The sequence below is a fragment of the Canis aureus genome, chromosome 1 (genome assembly GCF_053574225.1).
Source record: "Canis aureus isolate CA01 chromosome 1, VMU_Caureus_v.1.0, whole genome shotgun sequence".
Classification (NCBI taxonomy): Eukaryota; Metazoa; Chordata; class Mammalia; order Carnivora; family Canidae; genus Canis; species Canis aureus.
The window spans coordinates 11,494,659-11,509,322 of NC_135611.1; the positions used below are offsets into that span (position 1 = coordinate 11,494,659).

General features: G+C 32.4%; 1 protein-coding gene across 2 annotated transcripts in view; it reads left to right on the top strand.

Annotated features, from left to right (window-relative positions):
• CDH19 (cadherin 19) overlaps positions 1 to 14,664 on the top strand; it is a 94,396-nt gene that overhangs the window by 54,654 nt on the left and 25,078 nt on the right. For both annotated transcript variants that reach the window (XM_077886541.1, XM_077886525.1), the window contains exon 9: positions 8,787 to 8,908. In XM_077886541.1, coding sequence (XP_077742667.1) covers positions 8,787 to 8,908 — 122 coding nt within the window. The remainder of the gene's footprint in view (positions 1 to 8,786; positions 8,909 to 14,664) is intronic.

Below are 14,664 nucleotides of genomic sequence, written 5' to 3' on the forward strand. Positions count from 1 at the left end.
TAAACCTAATGAATGGGACTTAAAAGTAATTTAAAAATGTCTAGTAATATCATACCATTTAACCATAATCAGTTTAGACTGACTGTATGAGTTCATGAGGACACTATTCTGGTAATAAAATACAGAATGCCTGTGCCTTGTTCTATTTCTGGATCAAAGTGTTAGCTATATACTTGGATATTAGGGATAGGGTAACACTCCAACACAGCCTTTTAAAACTTCAGGCATTTACATATTTCAATGAAATTATGGGAAAAATATGAAGGAGTCAAACAACTAAAATTCATTGGTACATCAAAAACAGTAATCATAGTCAAGACATTTTCAAATTAAGCTTATAGTGGAAGCTGTGCTAACAGTCACATCTTCAGTACTCAGTGGGGACCAATGGTTATTGTTATTTATTTGTCTTTATTTATGTTTTTTAGTTTTGGGGTTTTGCTTCCAGAATTAGGCAGATGATTCCATTTTCAGATTGTAAAAAGTAGATAAAATTGTCCTAATTTACTACTTGTATAGTGTCTTCAAAATTATCAATTAATTTGTTATTAAGTCAAACATATTATTTAATTCAAGCTCAAAGGAATAGATACAATACAATATAAAAGATGATCAAGATCATTCCCTTTATTTAATTGATAGGCTTACTTTATATGGTTCAGTAAATAATTAAATTTTTGAATGTGAAATATTCTGGAATGCATCCTTTATAATTGATTTTGCATAAATTTTAATTTACTTTTCTGGCTTGTGTGGGTTTTTTTTTTAAACCTTTAAACATATATCTTATTTCTTACTTTATTAAGCAGTTGACTGGGGATATGGTGGAGTGGAAAGCATCTCCTGCATATTTTTTTTTTGTCATGCATTGAATAGCTCTGTGTATGGAAACACTGCAGGAGGACTGGGTCTGGGTTTTGAATTTTCCATTTAACTTAACAACAAAGAATAATAAGCAAATGTTAGAAGGAATAAAAGTCTGCTGTAACAGAAGAAATGCCAAGGCTCTTGGTGTCAGAAAACACAAAGATGTGTATTCTAAAAGCAAGAGGTTTATTCATTGGGTTTTTTGAGAACAAATTATTTATAATATCACTATTTACAAAACTATTGAGAAAAAGAATTCAAATCAGTTCAAGGGAAGGATAGACATCTTTGAAAATACGTTTCTCTATAAAATGCTATTTTATCTATTACAAGAGCATGTTTTAATAAATGTATATAAGCTGTGAGCTTATTTTATATTCAAGGGAGATTTTTGTGAGAATATATTGTTTAGTTTGTGTTAAATTAGAGGTACTACAATGTGAGTTATAGAAAGCAGAATCTTTAAGATGTATTATGTGTGTTCTGAGACACAAAGCATTCTAATATTTTAAGAATGAATAGAAAAAAGGATGAATGAGTAATTGGTATGAAAGGTTGCAAGATAAGTCAATTATGCAATTCCCATTAAAAACATGATTATATCAAAAAGATGTCTTGAAGATCTCTAGAGAGACACTGAAATATTTTTGCTTGGCCCCCACCCTTTTTTGGAACAGTGGAGTTAAATTGTAGTGTTACAAAATAAAATAAAAATAATAACACAAATCTCTGGTTGCAAGATAGCTGCTGTCAAAAAAATATTCATTCAACATACATATGTATATTTGCATATATACTACAAAGTATATTATCTATTCCATTTAATTATGTCACTACATACTGTGTTCAGAGGTGATATTCAAAGACTCAGCGACCCACTCAACAGAAATAATCAGATGAGACTTAAGATCTTACTGACGTATTACTCCTTACCAGTTGATCAACAGGCTTCACTTTATTAGAAAAAACAATGGTCCCAAATGTTCAATATAATGTACTTACATATGTGGGTGGGTGTGCGAACAGATAATATTCAGGAAATTGAACTGTTTCAACTATTTACAATATTACTTACTACATAGGTTGCACTAAGACCATAGATATTATAATGTGTATATATTGAGGAAAATAAAAAGAGAATAACAATGACATTAAACAGTGGGTACCATTTATTATTCATGGAGAAAAAATCTGCTATGTCATTTCTTACATTTTTAGATATTTGCTTATAAAATACAAAATTTGCAAAGTGGCCGTGAGTATTGGTGAGTTTTCAGGAATTACATTGTATTAAATAGATTACTTTAATTGCACATAGTTATGTAAATATATATATGATTATAAAAGTATATATATATATATGAATATATTTTTTGTGTGAAATTCTACATTTAGTAGCATTTTTACAGCTCTTAATAAAAATTTGAGGCAAACATCACTCCTATTTCAGAGAAGATGAATCTGAAACTTAACGCAGTTTATTTGCCCAGCTGCTAACTGATGAAACTGGGGATAGATCACAATCCTACCAGATTCCAAAGCCTATGTCTTAATCCTATGCCACACTATGTCACATTGTCTCTTACTGAGAATGTGAAAAATATTTGCTTTCGATGTTTTCTGATTTAAATATATATATCAATAATCTTAACCAAGTTTCATTTTACATTTTTATTCTTAAAAAATAAAGTTTAATTGCAAAGTTACTGCACTTAGTGACTCCAGTGTAGGATCTAAATCAATTCATGTTGTCTGACCATGTCAGGGTCCAACAGTTGATAATCTCTGTAAGTATGTTAGCTAAATTCTACTTTGATACTTGTTCTGACTGTGCTCTGAGGTGTGCTCATCTCATTCTGTTGCTGTCGCTTTGTCCATGTTCATTTGTTGATGAAAGCATGTGTACTAGTGATGTGATAGTCATTGAAATGGAAATGATTAATATTTTGAATAGATTTCAAAGAACAGTGTCCTCTTGTGAAAAAGTATGTTAAATACATGTTTTTTAGGGGCACCTGGTGGCTTAGTTGGTTAAGCGCCTTACTTTTGATTTTGGCTCAGGTCATGATCTCAATGGTCAGAGGATGGAGCCCGGACCGGGGCTCACACTCAGTGGGGAGTCTGCTTGAAGATTCTCTTCCTCTACCTCTCCCACCTTGAGCATATGTGCATGTGTGTGTATGTGCACATGCATGGTCTCTCTCTAATAAATATCTGTAAAAAAGACATGTTTTTTTAAAATAAATTTTCTCTTGAAACTTTAAAGCCATAATATATTTATATTAAAGCAATTGTTTTACATTTGAAGAGAGAAAAATAAAACATATGTAACATTTAAAAACAATAGATTTGGGGCACCTGGGTGGCTTAGTCAATTGAGTATCCCGCTCTAGGTTTGGGTTCAGGTCATGATCTCAGGCTCGTGGGATGGAGCCCCAGGAGCTCCATGCTAAGCAGTCTGCCTGAGGATTCTCTTCCTCTCCTTCTGCCTTTCCCTTTACTCATGAGCACTCCCTCTCCCTCTCTTTCTAAAATAAATAATATATCTTTTTATAAAAATAAAAACAATAAATTAGTGAACTTGACAACATTTTAATTATTTTGAGGAAAAATAAATTAGGTTGCAAGTAAATTCAAGGGAAAATAGAATAAAACAAGAAGTTTAATAGATATGTAATTTTAGATACAGAATTTCATAAAATGTGATTGAAGTTGGTCATTTGATGCAAAAAAGTATCAATTTATAAAATTTTAAACCTAAAATCTTGGTGATTATAAAGTATTATATTAGAACAAATAATTTATAGGGTTGTCTGATTGGCTCAATGAATTAAACATCTGATTCTTGATTTTCCCCCAGGTCGTGATCTCAGGGTCCTGGGATCCAGCCCCTTATGAGGTTTCTTGTTCAGTAGGGAATCTGCTGGAGAATCTCTCTCTCTCGCTCTTTTTCTGTGTCCCTCTGCCCCCTGCCCCACACTCACATGCACATTTGCCCTCCCTTCCTCTCTCCCTCTCTGCCCCCTGCCTCATGCTCAAGTGAACTCTTTCTCTCAAATAAATAAATAAATATTTAAAATAATAATAATAATTTATAAATAAAAGAAGACTAAAAATGCAATCAAGGAAAACAAACTTGCAAATGCCTGTGAAAGGCAAACTGAATATAAACTGAATACATTTATTTTACACAGAATTTAATACTTAGGAGTTAATCACTGTTTCAGAAATAAGTGATTAGAAATGTTACCAGGTACAGGAATTATACAGTTCATGCTGTTCTGCTTCTGGCATTTTAAATCAGTTTTCTTAGAATAAAAAAATAATACTTTTAGATAAAAGAGATGATATTCCCTCTGTTATTATTTATTATAAAGCTGAGATTTTAGAACATTGGGAATGAAATTCCAAAATAAAATATAATTAGATAAACATTTTCAGAAAGCTGCAAAGTTAATGTATATTTAACTCATCTTTAAAGATTTTTTTAAATTTTTGTTTCATTTTAAAAAATTGTCTAGAAGAAACTTTTGTAACATCAGGTAACCAATTTTTATGTACTTTTTCTCTCTCTGGGATTTTTTTTTCTTGTTCATTACATCATTACATCATTAAACTCATTTTAGAACAATTTTGGAGAAAATATTAGCATGTGCCAGTTTCTTATTAATATGGTATCATCAAAAATAATTGTGTGAGGGCACCTGGGTGGTTCATTTGGTTAAGCATCTGACTCTTGGTTTCAGCTGAGGTCATGATCTCAAGGTGATGAGACTGAGACCATGTTGGGCTCTGCGCCCAGTGGTGAGTCTGCTTGAGATTCTCTTCCTCTCCCCCCTCCCCTGGCTCATGCTCTTTCAGTCTTTTTCTCTAAAAGAAATAAATCTTAAAAAAAATAATTATTTCACCATATAAGTCTCAGCAATATTATGAACAAATAACCTGAATGGTAGAAAACTGGGAATCACATGATTGTTACAAATACTTGCTGCCCGAGGTGAATATTGAAACCTACAATGTAACAGGTAGGCTGATTATAGGAAGGATCTTTTCTGTTTTAACATTTGTTTCCCCAGGAAATGAAGTTCATCATGCTTTAGTCTCTTTCCTGGAAACCTTCCCAAGTTAAGCACCAAGCTATTCATCAGCATGTCAGCTAAGTGAATAAAACTACTAACTACCTTTAAATGAAGCTGTGAAAACATATGCATGTTTTGTACAGTCATACCAATTTTAATTTAAATTTAAACAGATTTTCCAGGAAGATAAAAAGATAAAACCTTTAAATGAATTTCCTACCACGTTTAAAAAACATTATTTGTGCCTGAAATACTTTTTCCATTTTGCTTACTTAAGTAAAAATATTGTTCTATGGGTACATATGGTTAAACGATAAAAAATATGAGCCTGAATTTTTGAATAATTCTATCCTGAAATCTTTAGAAATAGCTATATCTTATCCATTTTTATTCTGAGCATGACACAATGGAGAAGAGTCTCAAGATGATAATTCTTAAGATACATCTTAAGATTATAAATATGAAAGGCTAGATTTCTTGGTATGTGATAAACCTTGCAAATTATAATGTTTAATCAATTGGAAGTTACACTTTCTATCATAATTGCAACTGTTATTTATTGGGAAAATAATGATAAACACAGTCTCATCCTGCCCCAGAAAACAACCCCATCATAGTGGAATAGAAAAAACAGTTTTTTCATTGAAAAGCCTTAAACCAGAATTTGATGTGCATTACAGGAATCTGCTGAGATTTCCAAGTCAGAAAGAAAATTCACCCTATTATAGAATCAAGCATCATGTTCTCAGGATAAACAAGTACTAGCCTTCAAGTAGGAAGACCTAATACCACGTGTCACACAGAGTTCAGCAGGTCGATGGCATGACCATCTGCTTTTGCTAACTGGCTTTCTTGTAAGGAAAACTAAATTTCTCAGATTTTTATGACAAGCGGTAGCTTTGGACTTCGGTCAATGCCCTGGCTGAACTAGATTCCTACTCTCCAACAGAAACTGGGAGTAAGGAGTACTATGTTCCTTGATAATTATATATCAGATTTGGCTCCCCATACTTGATAAAGACAAGCCTGGGTTGTAAAGTTGGCAAGACATTTATTCGATTTTTAAAGGGTTTATATACATTTCAAAAAAAAAAAAGAAGACAAAGAACTTAAACTATAAGCTTCCTAAAGTACATGCTTTAAGAAGAGGAAAAAGTGAAAGTCTTTTCCCTTATTTTAAACAGGGAGAATTAGCCTTTTTTTTTTTTTAATGTACTTTCAATTGCAAATATAATGCTTTTCCAATAACATAAGAACAGGATATTATAAATAAAGACATTAAAACAACAAAGAAACCTTCCTATTCTGACTCTTTAATTGTATATACCTTCCCACAGTATTTTTTAAATTAAAAAATTAAAAATGTTATGCAAATACACATTATATTATGCTACAACTTGCTCTTTTTTATCACTTTGCAAAATGTTGTGTATAGCATTGCTGGTTAGTAGATGAATAAAGTAGTAATATTTAATATTTATTGCTATATTTATATATATATTTATATATATTTCTTGTATACCCTAAATAATCTTATACATGCTTTATATGTTTTAATTAATTTAATCTTTATAATAGCTCTATTAGGTTAGTTACTAGTGCCTTTTACATTTTGCAGAGGTGACTGAGACAGTAGTTGGGCATTTTGTCAAATTGAGAATCAAGATTATAATCTATTTTTATTTTTTAAATTATTTTATTATTATTATTATTTTAAGATTTCATTTATTTATTCATGAGAGACAGAGATAGAGAGAGGCAGAGACACAGGCAGAGGGAGAAGCAGGCTCCATGCAGGGAGCCCGACTCGGGACTCAATCCCAGGACTCCAGGACCAAAGGCAGGCGCCAAACTGCTGAGCCACCCAGGGTTTCCCCCTATAGTCTATTTTTAAAGCTCACTGCACTCACACATTTATTACGTAAACAAATTCATTTTTAATCAGCACACACAATTTCATAGTGTGGTGGTTAATTTATTTCTCAATTCCCTTTTGATATGCATTTGGGTTATTTTGAGTTATTTGAAATGAAAAAATATTCTGGAATAAATAAATTGGATCACATACTCTTTGCAAATATTAGAGCCTTGGACTGTAGCATAGGCTTCCCAAAGGAATTATGGGGCCAAAGATATGTGTAGTTTATTTCTTACCATCTAATGATAGATTAGGTTCCAAACCAGGTTAAGGTCCCTACTATTTCTCAGTACTCCACCATCACTATCTCTCTTTTTCATATTTAACACAGAACCCACAGACTAAGTCATCATTATCTGCACTTCCGGTGAGCCAGAGTGTTTGTGAATATTGTGATGGAGCAGCATGTTTCAAATATGGGCTTTTTTTTTTTCACTTTCATCATGTCTTTTCTCTTTCTTTCTTTCTTTCTTTCTTCTTTCTTTCTTTCTTTCTTTCTTTTTTCTTTCTTTCTTTCTTTCTTTCTTTCTTTCTTTCTTTCTTTCTTCTTCTTTCTTTCTTTCTTTCTTTCTTTCTTTCTTTCTTTCTTCTTCTTTCTATTTTTTTTCTTTTTTTGAGAAAATGAATGGGAAATATTCAAGAGTGAGACAAAGCATGAGAGACTCCTAACTCTGGGAAATGAACAAGGGGTAATGGAAGAGGAGGTGGGCGGGGGTATGGGGTAATTGGGTGACGGGCACTGAGGGGGGCACTTCATGGGATGAGCACTGGGTGTTATACTATATGTTGGTAAATCAAACTCCAATAAAAAAAGTATACAAAAAATGTGGGCATTTTTGCCTCCTAATCTCTTTGACCATGTCTGAAGCCAATTTTTATGGTCACAGCTAGTGCAGGGGATGCTTTTGGCATTTAGTTACTGGAGGCCAGGGGTGCTGCTAAGCATCCTACAATGCACAGGACGGCCCCCTGAAACAGAATTATCCAGTCCAAAATATCAATGGTGACGAGGTTGAAAAGCTCTGGCATCGATCATTTCTTTTTCATACATGAATTTCTAGTTTGTGGTTATTTCTCCAAATTGTTTTTTTTTTTTGTATCAACTGTCAAAATTTGAAAATTAGAGCTATTTAAATTTCATCTTATGATACAAACATTTTTCCAGATCACTGGTGTCTTGTTGTGGCTTTTTCTTACTTGTTTTTTAGGGGTTCAGGGAGGGTGGCATTTTAAAAATTCATTTAACCATATCTTCCCATTCCTTCATGGTTTCCATATTTCTTGGCTCACTTAAGAAAATCCTCCCAACTAAATGTATACATAAAAATTCACCTAGATTTTATTGTATTTATTTTATTTTAAAATGTATTTAGATCCATATTCTCTATTTTTGTTTTTAAACATCTTACCAAATGATGCCATCATTAGGAGCACTTACTGTCAGATTCTTAAACCGCCCTTTCTATTTCAGCTATAACTTTAGACAAGCCATTTATCTATCATTTGTGGGACTAAGTTTTCAATGTTGTTATCAGTAAAGCTAGGGAGGATAATAATACATAGATTCATCAGAATTAAATGTATTAATATACAGATACTCAATAGTTGCTGGATTTTATAGGATGGTGTCCTTAAACCTGACCATCATTTTCATTACTTTTCCTCATCAGCTCTATCTATAGTCTTTGGCAGGTAAAAGGCACTTGATAAGTATTGGCTGAGTTCAATATATTGAGAACATTTTCCCTAGGCTGTACTGTTGATAAATATATGAATGATATAGAGATCCTGTGCTCAGGTAGCTTTTACTCAAGGAAAATAGAAATATGCCACCCGTTCTCTAATGCAATTTTCATGACCTTGTTTCCCCTTAAAGACAGCGTTAACATTCTTTATTTTCATTCTGTTTATTCAATTTGTAGACAATGTGCAACAAATTTCTGCTGTTCCTGTATATGTGCAAGTTCTTAACATTAATGATCATGCTCCTGAGTTCTCTGAATACTATGACTCATATGTTTGTGAAAATGCAGGCTCTGGTCAGGTAAGGACCTGCAATAAATTGCTAATGTCTAAACATTGCCATTTGTTGTATATAATCACTTTTGCTACTATTCCTCCCATTTTGAAATGATAAAAATAAGCTTCTTTTAACCATGTGAATTACTGCTTTTATGTTGTGAGTACTGTATTATTTAAATTTCTTTTTTAAAAAATAAAGTGTAAGCTTCAATCATTCCACTTTCAAATTCCTCAAATGTTTGAAAATCTGCTAAAACTGGGGATTCATAGTAAATCTTTTATACTTTGTCAATACAATAAAGAAAAGTTCTGGGCACCTGGATGGCTGAGTCGGTTAAGCATATGCCTTCGGCTCAGGTCATAATCTCAGGGTCCTGGGATCAAGCCCGGCATCAGGCTCCTTGCTCATCAGGGAGCCTGCCTTTCCCTCTCCCTCTGCCTGCTGCTCTGCCTGCTTGTGCTCTCTCTTTCTCTCTCTGTCAAATAAAACCTTTTGAAAATAAAGAAAAGTTTTCCTTTTGGTAATTCTATAGAGTAAGTGATCATATTTCAATTAATGTTTAATTTTTCATTCATCATAAAGAAACATGATTTATAAACATAAACATGAAGAGAATGAGCTGGAATTTTTTTCCTGTAGCTTATAACTACTCTATCAGACATATCAATTAAAAAAAAACCCTAATGTCGAATGGATATTAAAGAATTTAAAGATATTAAAGATATTTAAAGAATAGAGAGCACACTTATTTTGAAACACATCACCATTACTTTACAATTTTTCCTTTCCTTCCTTCCCTCCTCTCCTCCTTCCCTCGCTTTTCTTTCTTTCTTTTTCTTTCTTTCTTTCTCTTTCTTTTTTTCTTTCTTCTTTCTTCTTTCTTGTGGAGCTCACTTTTCATCTGTAAAATAGAGAGCTTAAAGTAGATCGTTCTTTGTTTTCAGTGCAGTCCACAATAACCTTACATTTTTTCTTAGGTATCATTTGAAATCATAGAAGCCTATTAAATGTCATAAAACATCTTTAAAAATATATAAACTGGTTTTCAGAATGCTGCATGTGTGTATGTATGTATGTATTTATAATGTATGTATAGGAATTTATGTGCATATATATATTTACTATGAAATCAGTTATTCTCAGTAGATTTGAATTTATCAGTGAAGCTAGTTAAAGATGATTTGGATTTCACAAAATGGAAATTCTAATTTTCTACCAATAAATAATAGTAGTCAACATTATGCTTTATTTTCAAATACTTCATATGGTAAGAAATAGGCATATTTTAAGAATGAAGTATATCTGAATCGTTATGGATTATTCAATTGTAACATAATGGGAATCATTTGTAGCTCTTAAAATGTCTTGTTAAATTTATTTGGCCATGTATATTTTAGAATACATTGTATTCCAGAAATAATTCTGAAATCTTGTCTATAACATTACGTAATTTTAAAACAATAGTAAGATTATAATAAATATGCAAATGAATTTAAACTTAAGCTACTTAATTTGAATTGGTTAGGACCCAGGGTTTTTGATAAAATAAAAGGTTAATATAAAACTTTCAGAGACTCTCCATGTGGCACTGCCTCCTTGATCCAAAATCCAACTAATTTAGAAACCTATGGACAGACAAGATAGTACAAAGGAATCACAAAAACAGAATGCAAATGACCTCCTACGCACGACTCCTATGGAAACTAACTTTAAACGTTCTTTGAACTTGGAATTATAAATAGAAGATATACTTAGAAATCTAGCATATCTGATGTTCTCAAACTTTTCAGACACATCTGTCTACCTGGATACATCAACAAATATAATAAGCTTAAAATTAAAGTAATTTTGGACATAACTTCTCTAACAGTTTTCTAAATCTCTACATATTATATTTACATGCTGAAGATAGCTTGTATTTTGATAATTACCAGAAGAACAATTATATTTTATAGTTATTAGAATGATATGTGTTAAATTTGTATATTTTATAAGCATTACATAAACATGAATGTATTCAGAGTGCCCCCCTGATGAGGCGGCCTATTTTCAAACTTAAAAAATAGGCTTAATTTACTTCATTTCCTATACACTTATTTTTATAAATGTCCTGTGTAGTAGGTCCACTTACCCAATAAAATTGCATGTTCAATGGTCTTATCTGGCTGAGGTGGGCAGAAGATTTGGGAAGCAACACAGTTTAAATAAGAGACCTGACACCAGATATGGTAAACACTATTAAGGATGATGCTACCTAGTTCGGTTGATCACATTGGAGCTTTCATTTTAACTCCTCAAATTGTTCATAACAACTATAATAAATCATGTTTATAATAACCTTTTTCAACTTTTGCATCTTGTGAAAAGATGGAAATCTACATTTCTAGTAGAAACTAGAACTATACTATTGATTATATTAGAATCCACTCGTATCTTTACTGACTCAGTGGATCATTCATTCTTTTCACGGATTCTGGCTCATAGGCAAGAACTCAGAAGTTGTTACATTTGGAATATTGTGGAATACTTCCTTTTTTGATAATGAGATTTGTTTTTTCTACTTCCTGCTCACTGACAGTGACCATGGGAGGCTTCAGGCATTAGGCAGAGATAAATTTACAGCAAAGGGCAAAAAAGACTAATTTCCTACAGCACAGTTTTCTGACTTTCATGCTCAAAATCTTCAGTGGATTTTCCAATACCAGCATGGAAAAATACAAAATTCACTAGCCTGGGATTTAGCACTTTCTTTGATTTGGTCACAATTGTGTCTATCTTGCTTTAAAAAATATATATCCTTTTCACACTTTGAATTGCTTGTCTTTCAACATGCAAATTATGGTTTCTACTCTGGAGTTTGTTCATATCAACCTTTCTTCCTGAAGTGCCCCCGTCAATTCCTATTGGAATTTTAACTATACTGCAAAACAGAACTCAAATGCCACATAATCAAATGATTTTAAACAAATATATATTTACAACATCTGAGACATGACTCTAGCAACATTATCAACATTAAAGCAATTCTCAAAAATGCTCAAAAAAAATTGTGAGGGAACTCTATCATGTGTCTAATTTTCCGAGTGAAGAAACTGAGGCGAGGGAGTGCTACTTCCTAAGTAAGGACAGAGAGATATTTTATCCCAAGTGCTGACATCAGAATCCATGCATGTTACTATTATATTTTGTTGCCTCTTTATCCATAGTTTGAATTGATCTTACATGTTTGTGAAATGAGTCACTTCTAGTTTCATGTGCTTTCTAGATTCCGAGATACTTGTGAACAATGAATGGGTTTATTTTTATATTCTTGACAACATGCATTGCAGTTCCCAATACTAACTAGTTGAATAAATGAACAGAGCATGAAGACAGTAGTTCTTGAAATAAAGAGTATTTTTTCAATAATTCTCTGGAGATATGTTTGAATTTATTAGCCTTGTAGTTGATATTTAAAACTTTGCAATGTGATGAGATTTCTTAGAGAGTAAGGGCAGAGACAATCAATCCATAGATTGAGACCCAGATACTCCAATATTAATGTTTGGGATTTGGGACACACTAGGAAATAAACTTTGCAAGGAGCAAATTAGGAGAGTATGGTGGCATGGAAACTAAAAAAATATATTCCAAGGAGGAAGGGGTATTACCTGTTTTATTTGCTGCTTTCAGGTCAAGTAAAAGCAGAAAAGAAAAGATCCCATTAAATTTAAAAATAGAGATTTTAGACTTACTGGAATATTTGTAGGTAATATTTGTAGTGTATGTAATGTCACCCAGGAAGAAAATAAAAAGTGTGACTATGAGAGAACATAGGACAGAACCTTTGGGAATAGCAATATTTAAGGAGTCAGTAAAGAAAGAGAAGCTTGCAAAGTAGACTGAGTAGGTGGGACAAGTAATGTAGGAAAGAAACAAGAGTTTTGATGAGAACATGCATGAGTATAACAGTTTTTGAGGAGGAAGTGTCAATAGACTTAATTCCCACTATTCCAGGGAAAAAAAATCATCCTCACAGTTTACCATATGGTCAAATTTACTCTTTAAAAATATGTAATTTTGTAAGTAATTCACAGCTATATAAATAAAATGACAGTGCAAAACAACTTGACTAGAATGTGGCAAAGAGAAATTTCACTGGACATTTGTTAGGAATGGCAAGGAAGATGTTTTCCAGATTGTTGAAATAAAAGTCAAGACTACTGCAATAAGGGAGACAAATGAACCCAACTGTTGAAACAAAATTCAGGATAGTTTTTGAAACCTGGGCTGAGATAGTGAAAAGGGACTAGAGGACATGTGTGGGGAGGGGGAGGTTGGTCAGTGTGATTAGGCCAGCTGTGTAACTGGCTCATAGAGAAGTTAGGCTCTCACTCTCCCATATTGACTGAGATATAGGGGTCCCATCTTACTTGATATCTACATTTCAAAGGGATGGTTTTCAGGCTTTTGAGAAAGATCATCATGCATCACAAAATTGGAAGAGTTTGGGAGATCAATCTACATTACAAAGGGGCAGGGAAAGAATTTGCAATGAGAAATTGTCTCTTGTAATTTTTCAGAGAAAATGGAGGTAAAGAGCTTCTAGTGAGGAAGAAACCTGTCTAAAATTGAGTCTTGGTCAAATGTTAACAAAATGTGAACATGGCAAATACGTATTTGTCAGTATTTAATACTTTGAGAAGTTTAAAATATTCTTTACAGCTCGTATTTTTGTTGAAGGAAGAAAGACTGTCTTGCTCTATGATTGCAAAGCATTTAATCTTTAAATTTATAAACAGCAAATATAATAATCTAGTTAAAAAGAAAAATCCCATTGCATTCCCTTCCTTCCGGTTACATTTAGATACATTCTGCCTTCAGCAGTTTTCCATTTGCAAGATAAATCAAGTAGATTTTGGTGCACAACATTTATAAAAGAAGAGAAAATACTGACACATTTATTTTTAGCAAAGCAGAACAGCCCAGATTCTTATCGCAAAATATCGTGTGATGAAGTCCTTCCTGTTGAGTGACTAAAAAGATGATGACTATATTTTTCCTTTATCCTTAAAATCATATTGTTCATTTGCTGATTCTTGATTTTGAGAATATTCATCTGTTTCATCTTCATCTGAAGACTCCGTCTCAATCCTTTTTTTTTACATGATCAGTTTCACCATCATCTTGAGTCTGTAGTGCTGGTTTCTGCTTTTGGTTTTCATCTTCTATTCACACACTACTGTGAAATTACTTCCTCTGTCAGTTTTTTTCTTCTGGCATTATGAATGTAAAATGAAAAATCTTGAATTTTCAACTGTTTTTAAAGAAAAAATAAAATCAAACTAAAAAGATAGTGTATCCATTCTTTGATATCTTTTTGAATGATGATGTAATACTTTAGGCAACACATTTAAAAAGAGGAAGAAGACAATGATGCAATGGGAAAGATTTATTTTGCTATTATGTCATCTTTCTAGGCCATTCATCCTACAAGTTACATATAAGTCTTTTAAAAGCACATTAGGAGAAATTTATGAGTAATAATGAAATGATTTTTAAGATGATGAAATAGCACGATGCTTAAAGCATAAAAAAGATTATATCCCTAGGTTCCCAAAATGTATCCTAGATTTACAGAATGTGCCCATTCAGTAACTGAAGGTAAGATTATTTAATAATAAGTTAATATTTCCTTAGTATCAGGAACACATCCAAGAATTTTAAAAAATGAAATAACAATGTTTAAAAAATAGGTAGAACTGCTCAAAAAGAAATTCAAATGCTAATTTTTGATG